The 26,919-nt window shown below is 44.8% G+C and overlaps 1 protein-coding gene across 4 annotated transcripts; it reads right to left on the bottom strand.

Moving 5' to 3' along the window:
• Window positions 1-2,317: 2,317 nt before the first annotated feature.
• PRPS2 (phosphoribosyl pyrophosphate synthetase 2) lies at window positions 2,318-26,029 on the bottom strand. Of its 4 annotated transcripts, XM_081567064.1 has the most exons (8): window positions 25,823-26,029; window positions 20,440-20,623; window positions 19,565-19,573; window positions 14,610-14,708; window positions 13,464-13,588; window positions 7,747-7,920; window positions 6,681-6,840; window positions 2,318-4,889 (listed from the first exon to the last, which is right to left on the bottom strand). In XM_081567064.1, exons 1-8 carry the CDS (start codon window positions 25,942-25,944, stop codon window positions 4,797-4,799), a joined length of 966 nt encoding a protein of 321 aa, XP_081423190.1. In that variant the 5' UTR covers window positions 25,945-26,029; the 3' UTR covers window positions 2,318-4,796. The 4 variants fall into 4 exon arrangements, with proteins under 4 accessions (XP_081423190.1, XP_081423187.1, XP_081423188.1 ...); XM_081567061.1 differs by lacking the exon at window positions 19,565-19,573; XM_081567062.1 differs by lacking the exon at window positions 19,565-19,573 and having other exon boundaries at window positions 2,318-4,936; window positions 6,655-6,840.
• Window positions 26,030-26,919: the final 890 nt, after the last annotated feature.

Below are 26,919 nucleotides of genomic sequence, written 5' to 3' on the forward strand. Positions count from 1 at the left end.
CTGGCATGTGGTTAGGCTTGTCATATAGCCTCCTTTTTGTTGCAAGTGGCACAAAGCCACTTCAGAGCCACGAGCATGGGATCCTTTAGCCAGGGTGATGCTGGGAATCCAGAACCATCCATGTTAGAAGAAAGAGAATTCGAGTGACCAAGCAACCTGGTATGCCCAGGACTGCAGGATTTCCTGGGATGTAGGACTTCAGAGCTAACACTGAGCAGGTCCCCTGCAAGCCCCAACACGCTCTTCACCTGATGGGGAAGGACCCATCATTGCCACATTAGAACCACAGCCTTCAATTAGTAGAAACAGTCTAGCTAAATCTAGCATGGAAGTCACAGCCTATTAAAACTGCTGGGGCTTGACCAATCATCTACCTCCTCATTTTCACAAAGATACCAGACTCAGAGTGATGTCGACCTTTTCTCCGGCTCGCACAGCTTGCTGGTAGTATATCAGGAACCAGACCCTGGAACGCCCCACTTCCAGTTTAGGGCACTTTCCACTGCATCACATTTTTTGCTTTGCTCTTATCACTCTTGTAGAATGAGTTCATCTGAATTTTCTTACAGGACTTGGCTGTTAAGACAGTGAAAACTGCTGTTTATATTGGGCAACACTTGTTTTTCATGTTGGGATAGGCTGTATTCATGTTACAGGAGGCTGTAACTGGCCTCAACTGGCCATTCCCATTACTACATGGCATCCATTCCTGTCATTTTACAGCCCAGTGAAAAATCTTCAACACGCAACCACGAGTCATCACGAAATGCCACCCTTGGCGGAGATGGTCACATGCCAGGACAATGTACCCCTGGGTGACCGGCTGGTGTTTGTGACTAGCTCACAGGCACACAGATTAGCATCTACAAAGTGCATGAAAATCTTGCTTCTTCATACCTTAGATTCTTTCAGGGGGAAGACATAAGATGCCTGTTCTAAAAAGTTGAGGTTAATGTAGAAAACAATCAGTTCTAAGCACTTTACAGGTAACATCTTATTTAATCCTCATCACCTCCTCTGAGTTATCATCCCGTTTCACATAAAAGGGAACTGAGGCATAGAGGAGTAATTAGCCAGCCCCAAAAGTTCTGTTGTTGTTTTAACTCTAGTAAGTGGTGGAGTGTTTCTGAGCCTCACGCTCTTTCAGAAGAGAAAACATGAGCTCAGGAGAGCAAACCAATCCAGAACGTGGACTCTGGAAGGCAAGGGGAAAGGTGGAGGGCTTTGTTCCTGGGGTGCAGGAGATAAAGCGATATGGTGAAGATCTGCAATGAAAAGGAGCAACTCTGTCGACTTCCGCGTGAGCGCACACAAAAGATAACGTAATGTTTTGGCCCGACCTCCATCTTCATTGGCTAGCCTCACTTAACCATAGTAAGTACCAAACACCTTATGCTGTCCTGCACCGGTCCATGCTGGAGTATAGCCACTGGTTCTGGAAAATCCCACCATGAATTACCATCGGTAACAGTCCCTTCACAAAGTTCCTTCTCAGCTCCTCAGCCTCACTCGATCCTCTGAACCCCTTAGTATAGCATCTTCCCCTTTAACTTTTAGCCCGTCCACCCAGCTCAGCCAGTGGGTTGGGTAAGACCTACCACATGAAATCAAACACTTCCGAAGAAGTGTGACAGCATTAATGAGGTGAAACTGGCAAGTTGGTGAAGTGATTTTGGTATTTCCATCTGTTTTCTTTTTCCCTTCTAGTACATTCTATCTTGTTCTGTCTTAAACTGTGATCTTCTATAGCAGGCTTAATTTTAGTTCTTTATATTTCACTGGGAATATATTTCACTGGCACCATTTAAGACAAAATGGTGCCACTCTCAGCATTATCCACACGTTAAAGCTGAGCTTTCCTGGGAGAACCATAATTAGAAATTTACTTTGTCCCCACAAGAGTAACTTAAAGCATCACAGGACAGGTAGTTGTTTTATGGGAGCACAAAACTCTTCCTGGTGCTTTTGAAATCAAAGCATGTGAAAAACTTTTAAGGGGCCTACATTTAGGTTTGATCAGTTCCAACTATGAACACAACTCCTCAGATGTGAAAACACACAGTGCAGTCTTCAATTTTATAGGAAACATCTAGAATTCTTAAGTGGCCCAGATACTATGCTTTGGGACAAGGAAACTGCTCACCAGTTCTTCAGAAACACCTTCAAAATGGAGAAGAGCTGACTTCAATGAACTTCTGCTTTTTTTATAATTTTATATGCTGGGCTTTAGCCATGTTGTAGCAAACACTTCAAGGTACCCCATAAAAAAACCATCACTCCATCAAAACATATTACTCCATAATGATTATACAAGGTATGAAAGAAAGAAGGAGCATGATTTTATTTAAATCTTTTAGTACAGTGTTGGAAGATCTTCGAATCCTATATTCTAAAGCAATACAAGCACTGCAAATGATGTAGTTCCTGAATCTAGTTGACATCATCTCTACCACAGGAAAGTTATCATACAAATCTCTTGAAGTTGATGGATGTAATTTAAGTTGAAAATGGAGCAACTTTGGTATATTCGTATTTCTCTGGATCCCCTTTTTGGCTAGATGTGCACCAAGTCGATTGCCATTCAGCAGAGTTGGACAGAATCAGTATGTTTGGTGGTTTCATTGCAACGTTTACACACGAGCAGCAAGGGATGCACGAGCTCAAATTAAGCAGCTCTCAAGGTCGTCTTCATCATCTTTCTTTGAGCTGGACCATCAAATGCCCCTGCGTAGGGCTAAGTCTAGTCTAGTTAGTTGACAGATGTACCAGAAGGACTTTAAAATACAAAAGTGAAGCTAAATAACCATAAAAACAATCAGCTCTTAATTCAGAGAATAACAATATCACTTTTTTAATATCTTTATCTGAATATCAGTTTTAAAAATGAATTTTAAAATTATGTCAGCTCTATAACACATTTAGATCTATGTGTTGGACTAAATCTTCGATGAAATCACTGCTTTAAATCAACTGGTTTTAGTCACTATTAACATGTCTATGCTGGGATGCCAAGATGTCTAGCTGCGTGCATTCATAACTACATTTTCACTCCACAGAAACTTAAGAAATACAGATTATCACTCATTTGTCAAAAAGAACAATTACATACATCTAAATAGACTCTTTATATATCTCAAATCAACTCTGTCTAGATAGAGTTCATCGAATTGCATAGCTGACTTTAGCAGGTTACACTATCATTTTTTTCTCAAAAGCCATTTTAAGGTACAGCAAAGTGCTAGTTTCTGCAATGATTAAAACAATCCTTTAAAACTTTGATTTAACCTCTGCTGTGATGAAGTTTGAAATCTTAAAGATTGCTATTCAGGTTTGTTAATGATTAAAAGAGATCTCATTTTTCCACCCACTGAATTTAGATCCGAGACTTTCTCTGAGTTTTGAGATTCAGCAGGAGGAGGAGACTTTTATTTCTTTTTCCTGGGCTTTATCTTTGTAGGCACATTTTCTTTTTTGTGGGTGGAGGCACTCAGCTGGTTGTCCACCAACGTGCCCTTAGTACAATTCAGAGCTGCTGCTTGCTGCCTGCCACTGACGAGGGGGCACCTCACTCAGGAGCCGTCAAAGGTCACCTGTGAATAAAGCTCTCTTCCCTCCACCATCACTGCTTGGGCCACCACTGAACATTCACTTCATGGAGCAACTAATGCTTACCTATTTGTCCTGTATTTGGTAGGCCCTTCTCACCTGTGTAACAGCTTTAGCTAAAATAATCTATTGCCTGGAAGGTCTGCTACTTGTGATTACAAAAGACCAAAGACCACGAGGTCACCACTAAGGAAATAACGTTTAAACATGTATTTGGAGGCACCCACAAAAAATTTACCCTTTTATCATGTCGAAAGCAAAATAGAGGTGGGACTAGTAAAGCTAAGAGGACTTAGGGAAGAAGTCTTTGTTGCAGTGGAGATCCACAACATGAAATTCTTGAGTAAAAGCTAGAGCTAAAAACAGGATGTTAAAAACACAAGATGGCAGAACATGAGGTGCATCTGGGATGGACAGAGCTTGAATGTGACCGTGAACCTGGAGATTATCTCAAGAGTTTCTCAATCAGATCTATTGCTGAACAAACTTTTGGAATTTTAGAACAGTGTATTTCACAAAAGTGACAGTCATGCTTTTCAGAAGTGGCAATAAAAAAATACACTGCTTCTGAGGTGTCTATTTACCAAAGATAAACGTGTCAGTGGCCATCTTCAGCTATTGATGCATTTCGTCCTAATTAAGCATAATAACCGAAATAGTTTCCTGGAAACCTGATCACTAAAAACAAATATTCAAAATTCAGGGTATTATTAATTCTCTAAGGTTCACTCAAAAGAGAAAGACTAATTCTCTACAGGGTTTCACCCAAATGTCCATAGACATTATTATTTTATATTTACAAAAAGGCTTTAATCTGAAGTGACCTTTGGTAGCCCCGGAATTCTTAAACTATGAACTTCCACAATGAAATTATAAACTTGAAAGTTGTGGCCTCAAAGTACTGACAGAACAAAGAGGGGGAAAAAAAGGTCACTTATCAGAACAAGTCAAGATAACAAAAACATTTCTCCTTTAAGACTGTTCACTTTAAAGATCAAATAACCACTGCCCTCCCCACTAAAGTGAAAATAAATGGTCGAGATCTTTAAGAGGGGGAAACAGTGGACCTTCGAATATACGTAGACCTGATGCTTTCGCATTAACATAACTCCTCAGTCCCAAAGCTAAAAAAATCAGACAAATGCACGCAAGTTAGAAGCCAGACCAGGCTTGCTCCAAACCTCACATCTTTACAGTGGGACATGGCTGAACAGGTACGACACAGATTCACCGTTGTGGGTCCTTCGGATGGCTTCAGCCAAGATCATCGAAATGTCAATAACCTAAACACCAATAAAAAGACAGAAAAGGGGAGAGGAAAGTGGGACATCTCAGTGACGTTTAATTAGAAACTTAGAAGCCAGAAAGCCTGGAAAAGCTTTCTCCAGCGCATAAGATGTGCTACTAGTAAACCCCCACCCCACATCCACTTCTTCTGAGAGGACAGTTTATGCCTGTCTTCAGAGTACAATCCTGGGTGGGATCCTGGAAGTGAGATTTTTCAGTGTAGATACTTCAAAGGCTGTTCAGGGCTGCTGCTAACCAGAGACATCCTTTTCTTTGGGCGTTTGTTGTTTTTAAATTATTTTTACTCAATCATTGCATGGAAGATTTTTGTCTCCCGGTTTCTGAAAACACAGATACTATAGTGAAAGTCAAAGTGAAGTTGCTCAGTCATGTCCGACTCTTTGTGATCCCATGGACTGTAGCCTACCAGGCTCCTCTGTCCATGGGATTCTCCAGGCAAGAGTACTGGAGTGGGTTGCCATTCCCTTCTCCAGGGAATCTTCCCGACCCGGGGATCGAACCCGGGTCTCCCACATTGCAGGAAGACACTTTACCCTCTGAGCCACAAGGGAAGCCCAATACAGATACTATAGCATCTAACAATACAGCTGTAATCACCTAACTCCAAGGTCAACATTAGAACAGCCATAGACAATACATAAATGCATAGGCATGGCTGTGTTACAATAAAACTTTATTTACAAAACCAGATGGTGGGCTGGATTGGGCCTGTGGGCCTTAATTTACTGACTCTCAACTACTGAGAATCAGACATGAAAATCTAAGGCAAAGCTATTTTGACCATTTTCAAACAAATCTCCTGGGGCCAAATGAACTGCGCTGCTCTCTGATAGATGGGAAATCACAAGGCAGATCACTCTGATCCATCTTCACGCTCTAATGATGGGAATGGAGGCTTCCAGCAATGAACGGACTTGCCAAGGTTCACCAAGCTACAGAGGCCAAACAAGAATTCAAACCCTTCAACTTATTTCAGGCCACCTGGTGTACAGCGATCATTGCCACCTCTCTAGGGGCCCCCAAGTCAGGAGGGATAGAAGGAGTAAAGCTTGGAAACCCTTGGTACAGCTTTATCATTTCAAACAGAAACCCTGCACCCATTAAACACCAATCCCCTAACGCCGCTCCTGGCAACCACCACTCTACTTCCCCTTTCTATGCATCTGACTACTCTAGGGCCCTCAGGTTAAGCGGAATCTAGTTTAAATAGCACACAGTATTTGTCCTCTTGTGACTTCTTTCATTTAGCATACCATTTTCAAGATTCATCCATGTTACTCCATGTGTCAGAATTCCCTTCCTTTTTAAGACTAAGGAATATTTCACCATATGAAGAGACCACACTTTGGTTACCCATTCAACTGGCGGTGGACACTTGGTCACTTCCACGTTTTGACTATCGCGACTAGGGCCTGCGATTAATGTTTGTGCATGAGGTTTTGTTGAACACCTGTTTTCAGATTCAGGAGAATAACCCTAGAGGCAGACCTGGTGAATCATATGGTAATTCTGTTTAGCTTTAGCACAGTCTGTTTCTTAATGGTCTTTGCTGTGGCTTTATTCACTTACTATTTATAACTTTGACCTCTGCTGACCCCAGCCTTTCCCAGATATCTAACATGTATCAGACCTTCCCATTACAGGAAGCTACAACCTCTGCCAACATCTGCCTTAGCAAGGGGTCACACACGCAAGATGCAGTGCTATTTTTCGGGATGTGAGGTAAGTGTCTCACTGCACGGCTCTGCCAGCAGTGGAGCCAGTACCTGAATCTTGCAGCAGTGTTTCATCTTGTCCTCCTGGGGAATAGTGTTTGTCACAACAACAGCCTCAAAGGCAGCATTATTTATTCTGGAAATAGCTGGCCCAGAGAAGATCCCATGGGTAAGGATAGCATACACTTTGGTGGCTCCAGCTGAGAGTAGTCTATAAAATAAAAGACAAAAAAGTTAAGTGCACGCAAATATTCTTGAAACATTCTCCCCTTTGTGTGAATTTAGAAGCAATAGTGTGTTCCATACAGGAAAACGTGAAACCAATGTCACTCACATTTATTAGTCTAACACATGATCTTTTAAGCTATGTGCTGACCAAACACTTCGTATTTCCTTGCATCGGGGATTATCACCCTTGGCTTTGGGCCCGGACAATTCTTTGCTGTGCAGCACGCATCCCTGGCCTCTACCCAATAGCAACACCCCTCTCCTCAGTTGTCACAACCAAAAATGTCTCCTGACATTCTCAAATGTCTCCCAGGAAACAAAACTGCTCAGGTTTAAAAGAGCAAAGCCAAAATGTCACATGCTGACCTACAATCAATACAAGAAGGTGAGATATTATACTCTTTGTTTTGCTCTGTCTTTGAAATCTGCTGTGTATTGTACCCTCCCAGCACATCCCAGTCCATGCAGTCTGCAGCCATGCACAGGTGGGCAGTGGCTCCTGTGTAGGATAGCCCAGCTCTAAGTCCCTGCAAGCCCACAGCTGAGGAAGCTGGAGTGAAAGTGAGCACAAGGAAGTGAGGGCCTGAAGAGGCTGAAAGACTGTCTTTTCCCTTCTGTGCTCAGTTTTAGAAGCATTTTCTCTGAACTTTTTAAAAAACACACTGAAAGTAAAACCTCGAGAAGGAAAACCAGGCCATAAAGGACCACGGTTTTTTCCCTACCAAGACAAAAACAAATGGGCCTAGAAAATGACTTTGGTCTGAACATCTACTACTAAACAATCAGTAATAATTAGGAGGACTGATCCTGGTTTTTAGCAGCTGACGTTTCTCCTTTCTTAATGAGATGTCCTAACGCTTTCCCGAAGGGTCCGAAAGCACCCTCATACTTGTCTGCAGCATGGCAGATGGTGCCACAGGTGTCAGCCATGTCATCCACGAGGATGGCCACGCGGTCCTTCACGTCGCCCACCAGAACCATCCGGTCCACTTCATTCGCCTTCTTCCTCTCCTTGTGAATCAATGCAAACTCCACATTCAACCTGTCTGCGATTGATGTGACCCTGCTCAAAGACATATACAAGCCCAGACTTAGTGAACACAGACTTATGGTTATTGGTGGCGTGTGGGGGGGAAGGCTGGGAAGAAGGGATAGTTACGAAGTTTGGGGTGGACATGTATACACTGGTATATTTAAAATGGATAACCAACAAGGGTCTACCGTATAGCATAGGGAACCCTGCTCAATATTATGCAACAAACTAAATGGGAAGAGAATTTGAGAAAGAATAGAAACGTGTATATAAATAACTGAATCACTTTCCTGTATGCCTGAAACTAACACAACACTGTGAACCAACTACACTCCAATATAAACGTTAAAAAGATATACAGGGAAAAGAATTACAGCTGCAGTCTGAAACCATATTCCCAAAATTACATTAGAAAACTCTCAGTTTACAAAATAAGAAAAAAAAAAAACATAGATATGTCAAATATTGTCAAAACAAAAAAAAACTGTGCTCTTCACAGCTGTATTTTAGGACTACTGTAACCAGCCCCACTCAAGATAATGCAGTAATCAGGCCTCACCTGAAAAGCCGGGCCTGGAGTCGGGTATGTGTTAAGCAACCGATGGAGAAACGTGCTAGGACATGGCCTTGTGCCTGCGGGCAGCTGGGGAAGAAAGCCAGGGCGCCTTGACCATGGTCTAAAACTCCTGACACTCAACAGGTTGGTGTTTATGGGCATCTTTTTAAAGTCAGAGGCCCAAATGAAAGTAAATTATTTAGAAACTACTAACTGCTGAGTTTGGGGAGCAGCCATGAGGGACAAAGTCCTGTTTAGCGTTGCCACGTAACCTGCAGGCTTATGACAAAGGGCTTGACTGCACCTGAGGCCTCTGAGATTGTAATCACAGTCCAGGCCTCTGCCCATCTACAGCAAATGCTCAAAGTCATCAGCCCTGAAAGGCCTGAACTGGCTAAAGGAGAAGTTGGCAGGCTAGGCTTGCTGGTGAGCCCGGGGCATTCTACATTTTTCCTGTGAAGAATAGACTTCAATGATGAAACTTAGCATAAAATAATCCCACTGACATAAGGGAACATGAAGTATCCTGTTTCACTTCTTAAAGTGACAGTCCCTTATTATGCAATGTAGCTGAAAAAAATTTTTTCAAGGACCAAAACACAGACTCACACACAACCCAATTTAGTATGCAGTGACTAGAGGATGCAACCTCTGGATGCTTAAGTCCTGGTACCATTCACTGTGTCCTCCTCAGATGGTGACCAAGTAGAGCCTGGCCAAATCATTGAGAAGAACCCACTTTCTGGGGCCAAGAGGGCAGCATGAAGGAGACTGTGTACTGTGGGCTACCCCTGCTTGTTTCTGAGAACATTCAACAGTTGGTATCATTTTTAACTGTGGTAGAAAAAGTTATACATATTATATACATAGAGGTATGTATACCTAATAGAATTTGAATGCTGACAAAAATTTTGCCCCCTAATTGCCTTAAAACATATACTCCTCTCTGTATGCCAATTTCATAAAAGATATGCCCTTTAAACTCCAATTAAGGAAAGCTAGTTTCTCAGAACATAAGACAGATTTTGCCAAGAAAAGCCTCTTGAACACCTTACGTATGAGCATATATATTACAATTTTGTTTCTATGTAAGGATCAGGAAGACCTCGGTGCGGCAGGGCCCAGGTCCACAGCCTCACACAGGGACGCGCCACCATGTGGGGCTGAAGTTCGCATCACCTGTGTTCACATGTCTGCCAGGTGATCTGCTCTCCTGAGCCTGTGAATAAACACACCAGCAGGGGGCGCAGCGGCCTGAGTGGGAAGGAGGCTGAGCTATGCAGTTTGGCAGGTAGGGTGGGGGTGGGGGTGGGGGAGTGGAGGAAGGCATGGAACATGAGTGGGGAGCCCCAGCCACTTCAGGTACCCAATGGTAACATCAGAAGCAGAAAATCAGGGAAACTATTCCTGCAGAAAGCTCCCAGGGTTGCGACAATATCCCCATTTCTGCCCAGGTTCCAACGCTTCTCTTCCAGGTGTACAACTGTGACTTACTGCCTATTCCTAACATACAATTGTTGAGACAGGGTATCATACAGAAATCTTGGGCAGAAAAAGCTAGAACAACAACAACAAAAATACATAGTTTGATTTCTATTTCTTCTGGATACACTATTACAGTCTTTCCAAAAGAAAAAGGAAGAAAACTCAAATCTGAAATAGTTGCACCAACTTCCCAAACCAGTTTAATGTGAATATTGACCATCTCAATGGTGGCGTGCTTCCTTCCTAAGGTGTATTTTTTCTCAGCTTCAAAGACTACCGACGAGTGACCTCTTGTGGTGATATTAAGTTTTACCTGGAACAAATAAAGCCTCAAAGTTTTTTCTACAGCAACAAGTCCCAATTTCTCAGACACCTATTTTTTTGTGTGTGTGAAAAACAACTTATCATATCAAGCAAAGAAGTCACAGATAATGTCAACTGCATGTATCATGTGTTACTTGCGAGGCTATTTTGTTGGTTGGGGAGCAGCTTACTCCAGGATATGAGAGATGTGTAGCAAAAATTCAAGGGAAAAGAAAACAGAGGTGACAAAAATTCTGAAATGCACACCCTTAAAAAGTTTGCCTTTCCCAGCAGAGAGGGAGCAGCAGGGTAGTCTGAGTGGAACTGATTTGAAGGGACTCGGAACAAAAACAACATCTTGCTGCTGGCTGTTTCTTCTAGCTAGCTGATTCTGTTATTATTATTATTTTTTTTAGCAGGGGTTAGCAAGTAGATGAGGGAACTTGGCATATAATAAAAGATGGTATTTCAAGTCAATGGGAGAAGAATCGATTACTTAACAGTTTGGGGACAATCTAGATAGCTGGGGACAGGGGAACTTGGATTCTTCATTCACTGTTTATTCCAAAACAAATTTCAGATGGAAGAAAAATCAAAATATTAAAAAGGAAAAAAGCAACCCTAAAATACGTAAAATCAGAGGAGAGGAAAAATGTTAAGGGTGAATCCTTCATAAACCCAGAAGCCATAATGTGAAAAAAGAGATAAATATGACTACATAAGAATGTTTTAAGAGTCTTGCAGAGAAGAAAAACACAACAAGAAGTGAGAAACTTGGGGAATTATTTGCTACACAGAGAAGCAAAGATGTCACTTCCTGCCGGCATAGAACTTCTAACAAACCAGAGGAAGAGGCCTCCAGCTGATAGAACAAGCAAAAGGTACGAACAAAAAATAAACATGCTGGAAAGAGCGCTCGACCTTATGCACAGCAACTGGAATTAACAGGAAGACATGCCCTGTACCACTCAGCTGATCTGTAAAGTAAAATAAGTCTGACCAAGTGCTGAGCGAATGAGCCTGTGTACAAAGTCACTGGCACGCACAGTCGGGAATGTCAACTGGTCTCTTCCTTTTTAACTGAAGTATACTTGATTTACAATGGTGTGTTAGTTTCTGGTGTACAGCCAAGTGATTGAGTTACACATGTGTATATATATACTTTTCCAGATTCTTTTCTATTATGGTTTATTATAAGATATTGCATATACTTCCCTGTGCTATATAGTAGGTTCTCACTTGTCTATTTTATACATAGTAGTTTTATCTTCTTTGAAAGACCCAATTTTGACCCTGTCCAGCCAAACCGAAATAGCTCATGCTCTTGGACTTGGTGACAGTAGTTCTAGCAACACCTGTACTTCCACGACTGGCACATGTATAAGAAACGTGAGTGTCGTGCTGCACGAAGGTGCCTAAGAGCACCACCGACAGCACCAACTCAAGAGGAATGAGGGACTGGGTAAGGGAATCCCATGCCTAAACACAAGGGCCTATTACCCAGCGCGAAACCCAAGAAAGCCAAGCGCCTGCACAGCTGCGGAACTCTTGCTAAGGTGGAACACGCTTTTCAAAAACACAGAGAAGGATGTGCAGCGTATTATCATCTGTGTGAAATAAAAAGGGAGATACATGTTTCAATAACATTTCCAATTGCTATTGGAATGACTTTGGAAAGACTTTGGAAAGAATAGAGGCCTCTCAAGATGGACGTAGGAGACATCGCCTTATCCAAAAAAAAAAACCGGGAGGGGGCTGGGATGGGAAAAGACAAGGCCACACAAGTTTGTGGACGGAGCTCTCTTCACCTCGCCCTTCCTGACGGAGAGCCCTCTCTCCACCAGAGAAGCAGCTGCACACTTCTACCAGGGGACCGAGTCCGGAGTCTCGGCGCACAATACAGCCCTCTATCGAATCGGCGTTCCACCACCCTCAACCTGACCCTCAACTGTCTCTACTGACAGCTCAGGACCCTTACTGAGGCCATTCAGCGGGCCCACGCTCCATTGCTTTTAGTGCCAAACCAGTTTCTGTCCAGCATCCTCCTTTTCCAGCCTAGCAACTGTTCTGTGACCCCACGATGCGGGCGGCCCACCGCCCAGTCATCTGCAAGCACGGGCTCTCGGGGGATTGCACCCTGTCACTTTCCTAACTTGGATCATCAAGTGGTCTTCATCACACGAGGTGGTCTTTGGTGGGGAGCATTTCTGGAACAGCTGGGCTTGTGGGATTCTCCCTCAGCAGTTCTGCGGCCTGGGGTCCATTTTCCCAGCACTGGGACCCCCGCACATGCAGCCGCGGCACAGACCCTGGGCTGGCATTCTTGCAGGCGGTGCCTTTCTCCCTGCCGTCTCCCTTCTCTCCGGAGGCTCCTCCGAGCCTCTGCCGAGCCACCCACCTCTTCCTGGATCCAACCCATCACCCAGGTCACCCTGAGCGCAGCTCTCAGCCTTTTTTATTTCTTGGCCACAGGTATTTTGCTTTCCTTGGTAGCTCAGTTGGTAAAGAATCCGCCCACAATGCAGGAGAACCCGGTTTGATTCCTGGGTCAGGAAGATCCGCTACGGAAGGGATAGGCTACCCACTCCAGTATTCTTGGGCTTCCCTTGTGGCTGAGCTGGTAAAGAATCAGCCTGCAATGCGAGAGACCTGGGTTCGATCCCTGGGTTGGGAAGATCCCCTGGAGAAGGGAAAGGCCACCCACTCCAGTATCTGGCCAGAGAATTCCATGGACTGTATAGTCCATGGGGTCGCAAAGAGTCGGACACGACCGAGTGACTTTCACTCACTCACTCATCTCCCTTTCTCTTGGGCTGCTCTGTGGACAGGGATTTTAAAACTGTTCTATTTTGGCTTTCATTGCTAAGTGTTTGTAGTAAGAAGGACTAGCTTGGTCAGTTGTGTTGTGAAGTGAAAGCCTTATTTTCCAATTAGGCTCATGGCTTCTATCATCAGAAATAAAGGTTTTAAAAAAAACTCAGAACATTCTTTGCTGAAAATAAATGTCTAAATGTCTATGTGTATTTTTTTTTTCTTTCGTGAGTGATGAAATGTTAAAGATGACAGCTCTCTGCTCTGGCGGTGAAGCCTGTTGGCTACTTACTTGGTCATCTGCAAAATAAACTGGTAAGTCATTTAAGACATGCTTCCTTACCTAACACATACAGCAAGGAAAAAGCAGTTAGCAAACCCAGAAACCTGCCTCTTGCCACCGGAGTCTGTGCAATACCTTTTGGCGCCCCCGGCGTCAGGTGAAACAATGATACAATTTTTCCAGTCGGTGATATTCTCCCGAATCCACTGCAGGACCGCAGGCTCTGCGTACAAGTTATCCACGGGGATATCAAAGAAGCCCTAAGGGGAGAAGCGGGTGTCATGTTATCACAGGGCTTTTTAAAAAAGATCTTCTCTGCCATGAAATAAAATTAGAATTTTTATTCAAAAGAAGCCTTTTCAACAGATTCCCCTTTCACTTCTTTTTAAAAATTTTTTTTTCAATTGAAGTATACATTGTATTTCTTTTTGAAAAAATGTTTTTGTAACTGAAGTATAGTTGATTGACAATGTTGTGTTAGTTTCACGTATACAGCAAAGTGATTCAGACATATATATATGTATATATTCTTTTTAAGATTCTCTTCTGTTATGTTACTACAAGATGCTGAATATATTCCCTGTGCTATAGAGTGGGTTCTTGCTGTATATCTATTTTATATTTTATCCTTCCCCCCACATTTTCCCTTTGGTAACTGTAAGTTTCTTTTCTATGTCTGTACAGACTCCCTTTTCTTAATTCAAATGGAATTAAATCAAAAGACAGATATGTTCCAGAAGCAGATATCGGTTCAGCTGGTATCTTTGGGGATGTGGTCTATTATCTTACGATCACCTCTATTCTAAGAATAGGAGACTGGCTTTGTAGATCAGTTGGGGAGAGATTTGCCATTTCTTAAGCATCTTATTGTAAGCCAAATAATTCACAGTTGACTGTACTGCAGGGCAGGCATACTGTAATTTGGCCTGTTTCATACATGAAGGAACTAAGTTATGAAGATTATTTAAAAACTTAACAACTCTCCCATTCTAATTATTGGAAGAAGTTGGGGCAGAATTACAGAGTTTACTACCAAGAAGCCATTCCTGCTCCTCCAAAAGTGAGTGGAGGCAAGGTGGTGGCGGAGACAGGCGATATCAATGTTAAATTATATTTCTAAGTTCGGTAAAAAAGATGAAAATCCCAGAGAGTCGCCATATACTAACTTAAAAACACAACTAGTGTTACCTCCTTTGAAAACTAACCTAACAGAGAGTTAGGATTTAACCAGTTGCATTAAGCCCTCACTATAACCAAGAACAACAAAAACAATGCTGGAACCTGGATCTGAGAGGCATGCAGGTCCATGGTGATGATGTGATCCGCTCCAGCGACCGACAGCATATTGGCCACAAGCTTTGCTGAAATCGGAGCACGACTCTAAAATACAAAGGCACAACTTTTATAATAAGGGAGAGATGGAGACATCCAGATTTCTCCCATTGAGATCTACAGGGGAAAGATGAATCACAGATGCTTCATTACATGTGAAAACATTAATAATTTAATTCTCAATAATTTGAACTGAGTAATTTAAATTATTGAATTAATAAAGAAAGTTATAGGTTATAACAGCAAAAGATACTCATCCCAGTTTTATTCACCAAATACTAATTATTTACTCTTGGGAGACAGTGTGTCTGACACTGGATACAGAAAACAAATATCAAAGAAGCAAATAATTAAAGATAAATACATGTCATATCACAATTTATATAATTCCAATCGTGACAACTAGGTAGAATAAAAGGTACCGAGAGAGAAAGTGAGAGGGAGACAGAGAGAGACACGGACAGACAACAGCATGAAGGACAAGAAGTTAGAAGACATTAGTTGTCAGAGGCCCCTCTAAGCAAAGTGCTTCTTAAGGCGAGGCCAGCAGAGGCGGAGACTAGTGGTGCAGAAAGAGCCCATGTGATGCCATGGAGGCTGAGGTCACTTACATCCAGGGGCGGAACAGAGCCTACTGTGCCTAGCTTGGTGGCCCAGGATGGAGTGCGAAGGGGTACCTGAAGGGAGGCAGGGCTACATCTTGCAGAGCCCCAAAGGCCAAGGCCAGTCCTTAAAGCTGAGTTTCTGCACTACAGCTAGGAGCAAAGGCTGTTACGAATTCAACAAAAACCAGAAGGAAGAAAGAACAGCTTAAGGTGATGGATCAGCTGATACTTAGAGAAACAGACCACAGTGTGACACTGTATCTTCTTGAAGGTACCTAAGTTCTTCATAGCTTTAGCTTCCACACCATAAGTGATGGACATGAACTCTGTCCACGTCAAAACAAACCAAGGGACTATACAGGCATGATTAGGCCCAGGGAAAGAGTTCAGCACTTTGCTATAAACAAAGCATTTCTATACACAACAAAAAAGAAAATGTAAGCTTAATAGAAGATTTCATTCAAACTTACAATGTTATGCTATATAAGTTTCAATTATATCTCAAAGCTGAAAACAAATATTTCATTCAAAATAGTAATAAATGATCTCTGTTAAATACACAGACACGCACACAGTATATTCCTGTAAAAACACACACAGGAATTAAATCACAATGTGAACGGATTATTTTTATTTTCTCTAGCATCATTCTTTTCTAAAAAAGAAATCTATTATATTTTACGATAATTCACACCCCCCCACACACTTTTTTTTTTCACACACAAAGAATGAGAGGAAACATCCCAAATGTTAACAGTAAATGTTTCCAGAAAGTGAGATGATGGGGAAATAGTTTTCTAATTTTTTGTGAATCATTCAACTTGCTCAACTAACTCGGGTTTTTTCATCATGTAACTCCCCTGCTCTGTTCTACGCTGCCCTTGAGATAAAAAGCCCTCCCGCCAGTGTGGCTCTAGCTACTTAGAAGTGGTCTGCCCTGCACCCTCAGCCTCAAGAAGAGGTCCTCCCCACAGTGGGCACTGGGCCCCCTCTCTCCCTCTTCTGGAGAACACTGTAAGCCTTGCCGCCTACACCCACACTCCCACCTGATCCTTAACCTGCCCCCATCTCTGCAGACCCTGTATGTCTGATGCTCCTGATCTGGTTCCAATCTCCAAACTTTAAGGCAGTTGGAGAATTCCAGAAAGGAATGATCTGTCCGTTACAAAGGGACACAGCATTTGGCCCCCACCACGTGGGACCACCACAAGCCACCTGCTTATAGATGGACATCAGAAGATAGTTTACATAGAATGCATAGTTCACAACTAGACTATGTGTCCCTCAAGCGCAAAAGATTGGTTTTGGAGATTTCTGCATCACCTGCAACCCCAGCTCTGTACCTTGCATATGACAGTTCTTCAATAAATATTTAATAACAGGATCTCTAGAACACCGAGTTTCCAATAATTAGTCTAACAAAATTCCAGGGTAATTAAAAAAGAACAAATCCATCTCTGGGAATGTGATTCACTATGCTGATCAACTTCCTCTAAGCTGATAGCCTGCAAAAAGCTTCCTCTCTCTCTCCATGGCGTCAAGCCATTCTTCCTTCTGAGAGCCAGAACACAGGAGCAATTTCTAAATCCACACTTTCTGCTCTCCTTCAAACTTTGTTTTAGAAGTTAATTTTCAGACCACCTTTCACAATTTGCCTTAACACCCAACTGCATCTTGCAAGAAAAATGATTCACAAGTTTGAGCTGACTTTATGGCCAAGAAAGAGAAAAATTAGTATGGCATTTCAACAAAGGTAGTCAAGGTACAGCAATTGCAAATAAAACAGTTGACTCCTCTAATGAAAAATGGTTAAAGGTCAAATATTTTGTGAGCCAGACCAGTCTGGACAAAGATTCTCCAGAGTCCAGATTTCATTCAGCATATTAGCTGCTGCCCTGATAAAAAGTATAAACTTCACAAGCTTTAAAAATGGACAAGATTATAGATATTCGTGTCAGCACAACTGTCCTCAATTTTTCCAGTTAAGAAAACAAAAGAAACAATGTGATCACTGAAAATAGATCATAACTTTGAAAATTTTGAAAAACAGCCCTCTGTGATTCCTTTTTTGCTATCAGTTTTTCTCTAACAATCAGTTCAGTTCAGTCGCTCAGTCGTGTCCGACTCTTTGCGACCCCATGAATCGCAGCACGCCAGGCCTCCCTGTCCATCACCAACTCCCTAAGTCCACCCAAACCCATGTCCCTCGAGTCGGTGATGCCATCCAGCCATCTCATCCTCTGTCGTCCCCTTCTCCTCCTGCCCTCAAAATATGGCGTACCATTTCTGAATTCTGGGTTCTTTCTGCTGCCAACTCTCAACTGCTATCGTGGCCTCGCTTCTGTGTTGCTGACAGTGATCACCTTGTCTCTTCTACCAGTGGTTAAGTTCAGAAAGTCGTGGGATTGTCTGATTGAGGTAAAAAAGAAAAGTGCCCACTGTATTGTTTCCAAGAAATGTACTGACAGTCAAGTGACTAAGTAACAGTGAAAGAAAGGAAAGAAACTGGCACTCAAAATGGCCTCCACAAGAAAACCCATCTAAATGTCCGACAATGGAAGCTGCATCAAGAGATGGTCAGACAAAGCAGATTCAGGGGATGGTTAGGCCCACTGGGGGCTCCGGAAGGCTCTTTGCCAGCACGATGGCAAGTGGAGGCCAGAGGCCAGGAGTGACCTCACATCCCCCGTGGGAGCCGGAGATCAGCCACAGAGACCCTGCTGGTGTCTCTATACAACAGAGACTTCATGATGATCAAATGGAAGAAACAAAGTTTGAAAATACAATCTTGGAACAACAGGTAACTTCCAATCAGATACTTGCAAACAAAAAATGCAGGTGTCTCAGTATTTGTATCAGTTAAAAGAAAGTTAGGGTAAAAAAAGAAAACAAAAAACCAAAACAACAGCTAGGGTTCCAAACTGTTAACACAGTGGGAAATGGCCCAGTAATAATAAAAGGAGTAATTTACTGAAAAAGCAGTAATGTATCAAATATCTTAGTGCCAAGTGCAAAGGCTACTAGAAATAAAAAGGAAAATCTGATGACAAATGACAGAATACAGAATTTACTAAACCTCCTGTTATGTAGAAGAGAGATGGTAGCAGAATATTAGCTTCTCTTGGACATAGACAAGAATGAAGATGCTGAATAATCCCATGGAAACGCACAAATGGGAGGACAACAGATTACACTGATGGAACAAAAGAAATCAATTTAAATTTAGCAGCTAAAAATGCACATAAAACTTGCAAATCAAGTCTGGAATAAAAGCAGCTTGACAAATGATACGTGGGAGGTCATATGCCTCACAGGAGCAGATGGGACCTACACATAAGCTAAAGCCAAGTCACAAAGTGAAAGACACACACACACACACACACCTCCCCACATACTACACACACTCCAATATTTCATGGCAATGGCAATTACCTGATATTCAATGTCCATAAATAAATGTTTTACAGACATACAGCCATGCCCATTCACTTACATCCTGTCTCCGTCATACAACTAGAGCTTGGTAGTTACTGCAGAGACCATTCAGACCTTCACAGGAAAAGCTTGCTGACCCTTTCTAACATATATGCTGAGTCACATTTCAAGTGCAGAATGGAGTTCTGGAGATCAAATTTTTAGTGGGCAATTCACTGACTAAGCTGTGTTCAGCAGAGTCTGGAAACCACACCTGAAGGAGTTGACATTAAAATTTACAGACACCTTGCTACAGGAATCCATATTTATAAACAGACTTTTTTCACATGAGGGGAATCCTATGTACTGTTGAGAAATTTGCATTGTTTCAGAAGATCAATTCTGGAAACAAATGGAGGTGTACTGGAGAAAGTTTCTCTCGTAACTAGTTTTCCCATCACAGGACAACAGTGTGGCTGGCGAACTAAAAGGATTCACTTGGAACTGACCATCTATTCATAAAACACAAGGAGGGCAACAGCTTAAGTGTTGCTCCCGTAGAGGGTTGAACGGTAACCCCAAAACTCCCGTTCACCCAGAACCTCAGACTGTGACCCCATTTGGAAATCAAGTCTTTGAAAATGTTAAGTAAGATGGTGATCAAGATGAGATCATTCTGGATTAGGGGGCTCCCTAAATCCAATGACTGTCCTTTTATAAAGGAGGAAAGGACACAGAGCCACAGGAGTAGCCATGTGAAGATGAGGAGAGAGGGCAGTGACGCTGCCAGGCGCCAAGGAATGCCAGGAGCCCACAGAACCAGAAGAGGCAAAGAGGGCTCCCCCTGGAGTCTTCAGAGGGAGTGCAGCCTGCTGGCACCTTGACCTCTGACATCTGGCCTCTAGGACAATGAGGGTGTACATTTCCGGCATTGTAAGCCTCCCAGTTTACAGGTCATTTGTTTCGGCAGCCCTAGCAGAGTAATACGATCCCTTTGCAAGTTCCCCTCCACCTTCCCCGATTTTTCTTGAGGGCAGAGACCATTATCTTTTTCAGTCTCTTCTACAACCTCACAGGGCCTCCTACAATGCCAGTGTTGCAAAAAGAATAATTCAACAATACTAACTTCATTCCTGTTGGAGGGTTAAAAAGGGATACTGGTATAAACTTAACCTGGTATCCTGAGAGAACTGAAGACTCACACACAGCTGTAAGAAACAATGCTGAGATGGTGCGTCCCTACCTTAGTTTTTTGGCAACATTTTGCAGCACTAAGGGAGGAAATCACAACCAGGATGCTGACATGGATACAACCCAGGGGTCTGCCTGGGACTTCCATCAGCATTTTACACTCACCAGAGTGTGTGTGTGTGTGTGTGTGTGTGTGTGTGTGTGTGTGTTTAGTTCTACTCCCCAGTGTGTGTGTGTGTGTTTAGTTCTACTCCCCAGTGTGTGTGTGTGTGTGTGTGTGTGTGTTTAGTTCTACTCCCCACCACAAAGACACACACTAGTTTCATCACAAGGACTATCGTAAGAGTATTTTCAGACCCGCAAAAATACTCTATCTGTTTCTATATCTACAAATATTAACATCACGGCTGATTCAAAGATACACCTTGGATAAAGGTAAGAAAGCATGTTTACTCCATCACGACAGTAGAAAGCCAACATTTCCCAGGGAGTCAGAGGTATGAAGTGAGAACATAAATGCAGCCATCAAGCCAGAGCAGCTTCCTCCAGCAGCAGCCCCGCATCCATACCTTGTCCTTCTTATCTTGCCGGGCGTAGGGGAAGCACGGGATCACAGCAGTCACCCTGGAGGACGACGCGATCTTGCAGGCATTGATCATGATGAGTAGTTCCATCAGGTTGTCGTTGATCTCGCCACAGCCACTCTGGATGATGTACACATCTTCCCCTCTCACACTTTCGCCAATCTCCACGCTAGGGAAAGGAAGGTGCCACTGTTAATAGCTAAGCCTCCCTGTGACCACCCCTAAGGCTTGCGACTTGCGAGTACTCAGCAGGCGGTGGTCCTTGCGGGTAGGACATCTTCCACTGAGAGGAGACAGAGCAAAATCAGCAAAGGCGAAGAGGCACACAGGCAAGGTCTGGGCAGATTAGGCACAAGCTTCGAACACTTCTTACCCGAGTGGAGTCACAGAGGACATGTGAATTCCCCTAGCGACCAGCTGTGACAACATAAACATAGGGGAAGCCCTGTCACCCCAGGAAGCTCATCGGAGACTCCATTGCCTTGGGTTTTCTTGGGGGCCAAGGACTCAGTGTTAACCACGTGGTTTTCACTGTTCAGCAGGGACCCTTTCCCATGGGCAATGGGGGAAACTTTGCACAAACTAAGTTCCCAGAAGCCAGCCAAGGGTCGTCCTATAAAGGGACCTTTTTCATATATGAGGGACTCTAATATGCTCTTTAGAAACTGTCTCTGGCCTGTTACATTAACTCTTTTTGGCTCAATACTGTATTCTAGTTTTTTACTTTCATTACTGTTACACGTATACATTGCTTTAAAAATTCCAACCATTCTGTAAGGCCTGTAGCAAATAAAATAAGCCCAGAGGCAGCCAATTTCATCTCTTGATGTGGTTTTGACATATTTATCTTCAAAGTCCCTCACTAATGCTTGGATTGCTTCATCTGGATTTTTCATTTTAGGCATCACGTGTTGACTGCTCACTCCGGACCATGAGGACTGACCTGTTCCCTCCCCATCCCATCCCCTGCATCAAGCGCAGCCCTCCCATCTCATGTCACCATCTTCCCAACACAGATCAGTATCTGACAACCAAATCTGAGAGCTACATTTTAACTGTGTCGGTGCCATTCAGAGCTAAGTCATACAGTAGACTGAAAACCAAGTTCACATTTCCTTTCTGTACACAATTTTGGGGGGTGGGTTGTTCACCTGGGAGGAAATGATCCTACCTCTTCATCTACTAAGTTTTCCAATACAAATGGCAGCCTCAATACTGGGCTAACAAACTAAATCCCACAATGTCAACGTCAGAGGCCTCGAGGGTGATTTCTATTCCACGGCCTGCTCGAGGCTCATGCCCAAGCTGCTGACCTGGGTTCTCTTCCTGCCTGTGCACAGCTGTCTCCTGGGGATTTCCTTCCCCCGTCTCCTGCCCTCGATTTCCCCCTTTCTGTACCCTTTCTTGGTGCACTTGCTAGTTTTGCTGATGGACATTCTCTGGTAGCGTCTTGAAAAAAGCAAACAGGAGCTTAACTCTTTGAAAACTGCCTGCCAGGAAGTTTCAAGTGTAGGATTCTGGGGGTTCAACAAGAGAATGAGTCAATACAACACTGGCATACATATACAATTAGCTGTGCCTTTTCTCTTGTGATCAGAAGCCAATTATACCCAATAGTATTGTTTTATTGGAAGAGCTGATTATTTCTAAAGAAAATGGAAATATAAATGGTATTTGGAATACCATATAGTAGTCTATCTGAACCAACGGAAGCTTCTATCCAACTTCAAGTAGAATAATCAGAAGATAAAAATGCCATTTTTCAATTTGACGTGATCTGGAAACAGTTTTGATCATAGTGGTCAGCCTCCCACGTACTCTGTGCTCTGCCATGGATGGAAAAAGTACAATGCCAGCCTCAGGATCAGCATGTGACAGAGTTCGATGTACTCCTCTCTAGCTCAAGTACTAAGGAGCGAAATGTAATTCCTTTGCGAACATCACATCAAATGTGAGGTGAAGTTGATTGGGAAATCCCAGTATTATAGCTCAGAGGTTGACAATCTATAGCCCGTGAGCTGAGAATAGTGTGGTGGGCAGAATGATGGCCTCCCAAAGACATCAATGTCCTAATCTCCAGAACCTTCGAATATGTTCGTTTACAGGGCAAAGGAGAAGCAAAGTGGCAGATGGAGTTAAGCCTACTAGTCAGGTCACCTGAAAACAGAGATTATCCTGGACTATTCTAGTTGGCCCAATGTGATCACAAGGGCCCTTAAAGATGGCAGAGGGAGAGAGGACAGAGAAAGAGATGTGAGGGCTGAAGCAGGGTCAGAGATGTGCTACGTGGCTGGCCCTGAAGATGGAAGAATGGGCCAAGAGCCAAGGAAAGCAGGCAGCCTCTAAGAGCTGGGAAAGCAATGGATGGATCCTGCCCGAGAGCCTCCACAAGGAACACTGACTCATGAGGGATTTCTAACCCACACAACTGTAAGATGAAAGAGCAACAGAGCCGCTATGGGCCCATGAAGCCTAAAATGTTATCTGGTCACTTACAGAAAATGTTTGCCAACAACTCCTGATGTTATGACTGTTTATCCTCAAATTTCAGGGGGATAAACTTCTTTGCCCTAGTTTTTCTAAGGAACAACCTCAATCCCCATGGGGAAGACAGAAACTACGTATGATCACCATGGCAACTTTTTTCCCAAAGCTATTCCTGATTCTACTCATATAGATGGTCACGACTGATCTTTATTCTAGGTCTTTTAAAAACTGTGGGCAGAAGGCAGCATCCACTGCTCTTCACTGATCCTGAAATAAGGCTGATGAGTTTATCTGAGCCAACAACGAATGGGTGTGGTAATTAAAAGACAGCCACAGACTAACACTTTTTCCACCAAGAAGGGCAATCTATGGCCCCTCCCCCTGGATCTGGGAGGACTCTGTGCTTGACAACAATGTAACAGAAGTGACATGCCCTGACTTCGGGGTCCAGGCCTTCACAGAGTGGGAGCTCTGACTCCCTGCGTTTTGAAGTCCTTGTGCTTGGACGCTAGTTTCCACGCTCTGATAAGGAAGCTCCAGCAGCCCTGTGGGGAGAGGTACAGAGGTTCCCAGCCAAGCTCCCAGGCCAAAGCTACTGCCAACTTACCAGCCATGCAAGACAGCCAGGTCAGAAGTGGATTCTCCGGCCCCAGATGCCAACACGTGGGGCAGAAAGAAGCCTTCCTTGCTGAGCCCTGCTCAAGTCAGCGTGAGAGTCAAAGAAATAACTATCGTACACAACAGATAACCAGGACTTTGGGTCTTACAATCCAGGTAGCCACTCTGGGCAGGTTAACTGACCAGCAGAAAGGGTTACAGACACCATCATCCGTACTGTTCTAGGACGTCATCACAGCCCCTCAATGGTCAGCTGGAAAGCCGGAACTGACATCTCCCTGTGGAGCTTAAATGATTTAGAGATGAGAAGGTAAAATCATGAGGCTCTGTGTCCAATTAGACAGTGTTTTTTAAATGGGTAATAGAAGGAGTTGAGGACCAGCAGACGCCAAACCAGATTTATAGTCCTGGCTCAGGGAGAGATTTAGGAAGGGGCCCCTGGACCTGAACTGAAGCATTTTTCTCTTCCTTTTGCCCTTCTGCTTTTCATCTTTAGGACCACACAGTAAAAACCAGATTACCAGCACAGTATCTGGTACAGGGAGGCCTGTTTGTAAAAACTCAACCTCTGGGCCTAGACAGTTCATGGGAAAGAGGGAAGTCAGGAAGTTAACCTCTGATAGTCTAGATATTAAAAACATAAAATATAACTATACAGCAATTCCCAGACTTCATGGTGAGTGGTTTCTGACACCTCATGATTTCTAATTACCTGGTAATTATAAAATACTCAGAAACAATAATTTCTTCTTGACCTATATGACACCACCTCTGGAACACAAACTGTTATCCCTTTCTTCTGAAAGCTACTGAAACTTAAACAGGACTGCTAAATATTGTCGTATTCAAACCTAAATATACTATCCTTCGCCAGAGCCCTGGCCCTCCTAGGAGACTTCTGTATGGAACTCTGCAAAGTGGAATTCTTTAGCTGAAAGACTCGTGCATTAATACTACCTGCTACTCATTCACAAATGTGTCTTCAGTTATATTATCACCAGGGTCATGTAATGGAAGAAGGAATTCATGGAGCCTAAAAAGCTGACTCAACAGCAAACACCACCTTCTCTCTATGCCATAACAACCACTCCTCTGTAGCTAAGCAATCCTTGCCTATGCCAAGGTCATCAAGATTTTTCTCCCATGTTTTCTCCTAGAAATTTCCAGTTCTAGGTTTTACATTTAGGTTTAGGATTTCAAGTTCATTTCTGAAATGGTAGGAAGTATGGATGGAGTTGTTTTGGGATTTTTTTTTTTTTTTTTGCAGCTCACCAACACTTGTTCCAGCACTGCTTGTTGGAAATGTTGGCTGAACTGGGTCTTTGCCAAAGATATATCAAAATGATCAGCAACTTAAAAACAGATCAGTAACTCAGTACAGTGGTATATATTTAAGGGGGGAGGGGGAAGGAATGGGACCAACTTGAAATGAGTTAAGAGCTGCGCGGATGCAGGCAAGTGGAAAGAAAGGAGCCCCTGGCCTGGCTTCCGAGGGGGCCACCAGCCTGACCTCACTGAATGGAGGTCACCGCTTCTTGCGGACCTGAGACATGGGGGGCAGCAGTTACACTCAAGCCATGGCCTTGCTGCTGGACACAGCAGTGTCCTAGGACGATGAAGAAGCTGGAGAAGAAGAAAAAAAAAAGTCCATCATCTCTGAGGCAGAAAAGTTATCACAAGGGATCCCAGCACGTGAGCCCTGAAGTTCTCAGGCACTTTAAACCCTTTGCAGGACCACACCTGCTGGTTAACTCAGGAGCTGGCACCCGAGCTACTCAGGGCTGTCACCTGGGGAGCTTTCAACATGCGGACCCTCACAGCCCTCGGAAGAAATCTCCAGGAGCTCAAGGAAGCTGCATTTTCCACAGCCCCGGGCGAACCCAGCGCGCCGCCAGGTCTGGGGACGTGGGCGGGACGTTCCCTAGCGCGCCCTGGGTTTGGGAGCAGCGCGGCCGGCAGGAACGCGGACCCCGGGGCGAGTACGCCCCGGGCCATGTCCCTGCCCGCGTGCCCCGTACTCGATTCGGCTCCAGCCGGCTGCCCCCACCTAGCCCCGCGGGCCGCCCGGGGGAGTCGCTCTTCCGGGCTGGGGCCGCTCTCCTCGGCTTCTCACGGACGCCGCGGCGGTGGCGCGGAGGCTGCGTCGTGGCCGGCCCGCCCCGGAAGGGGGAGCGGGCGGCCGCAGAGGGGGTCCCAGGCAGACGCCAGCCCCGGCCGGGCCGCGCAGCCGCGCGCCCAGAGCCCTCCCCGGCCCGGCCCCCACCTGGTCTCCTGGTTGCTGAACTTCTTGGTGATCACCTTGCCCAGCTCCAGGCCCAGCCGGTCAGCCACGCGCTGAGACAGGTCCTGGTGCGAGCTGCCACTGAAGAGCACGATGTTGGGCATGGTCGGGCGCGGAGTTCCGAGCGGCGCTGGGCGGCTGAAGCAGCGGTCACTCGGCAAGCCGTGGCGAGAGCGGGAAAGCGCGACTGGCGGACACCGGGGAGGAGCGGAGTTAAAGAGGAGCTGGAGGGGGCGGATCTGGGGGCGGAGCCTGGGGAGGAGGAGCTGGAGGCGGTGGCGCTCAAGGGGCGGGGCTGCGGGGTGGGAGGAGTGGGCAAGCGCAGCCGCGGGCTTCGGGAGAGGAGCTGGAGGTGGGGGCGGAGGAGCGGCAAGGCGCAGCCGCGGTCCCGGAGGCGGAGCTGAGGGAGGAAGAGCCGCTCGGTGGGAAGCGTGGGTTAAGCGCCGCCATGAGTTCCGGAGGCGGAGCTAGAGGGGCGGGCCTGAGGGAGGAGGAGCTGCAGGAGGAGGCGGAGTGGGAAAGTGCGGCGGCGGGACCCGGAGGAGGAGCTGGAGGCGGAGGAACTGGAGGAGCGGGGCCGGGGAGGAGGAGCGCGAGGCGCGGAGAGGAGGAGCTGGAGGAGCGAGGGAGGGCGGGGCGGGGAGAGAGCTGGAAGAAGATCCCCGAGGGTGTTGCGAGGCCGGGGCTGCTGCACACCGAGGGCGGTAGGATGAGAAACCCTGGGTGGCCTGGCTGCGGGAGAGAGCTCCAGGCTCTTATCTTGATCTTTCCGTCCAGCTTCGCGGGGCAGAGTCAGTGAACTAGCTGAACTGTGCACAGACGGAGGGTGCGGGAAGGGGGCAGGGAGATGCCTCCCAGCAGGAGCGCCTCCCAACCTGAAATACCCCCAAACCCGTTGCAGATCGCTAGGGCAGTTTACAAGGGTCTGCACACTGACCTGCAGGCCAGATCCACATCCTGCCTGTTTTACCAGAGAGCGAAGCATCGCTTTACACGTGACCATTTCTGGATGTACCTGATAACAGCTACCATGCCATTGAACCCCGATTAAGAGAAGTATTTTCCTTCCTCTCATTAAT

This window comes from Giraffa tippelskirchi, chromosome X (assembly GCF_054371585.1).
Source record: "Giraffa tippelskirchi isolate mGirTip1 chromosome X, T2T-mGirTip1v1.2.pri, whole genome shotgun sequence".
In the NCBI taxonomy this organism is placed as follows: Eukaryota; Metazoa; Chordata; class Mammalia; order Artiodactyla; family Giraffidae; genus Giraffa; species Giraffa tippelskirchi.

Bases quoted from the DNA above. Each gene is read 5' to 3' on its own strand.
- PRPS2 (XM_081567064.1), bottom strand. From the start codon at position 25,944: ATGCCCAACATCGTGCTCTTCAGTGGCAGCTCGCACCAGGACCTGTCT. The intron at 7,921-13,463 runs GTATTGCACAGA...GTCTTTGAGCAG, and splicing joins GACGCCGGGGGCGCCAAAAG to GGTCACATCAATCGCAGACA. The intron at 4,890-6,680 runs GTACTGGCTCCA...ATTGGTGTTTAG, and splicing joins AACACTGCTGCAAGATTCAG to GTTATTGACATTTCGATGAT.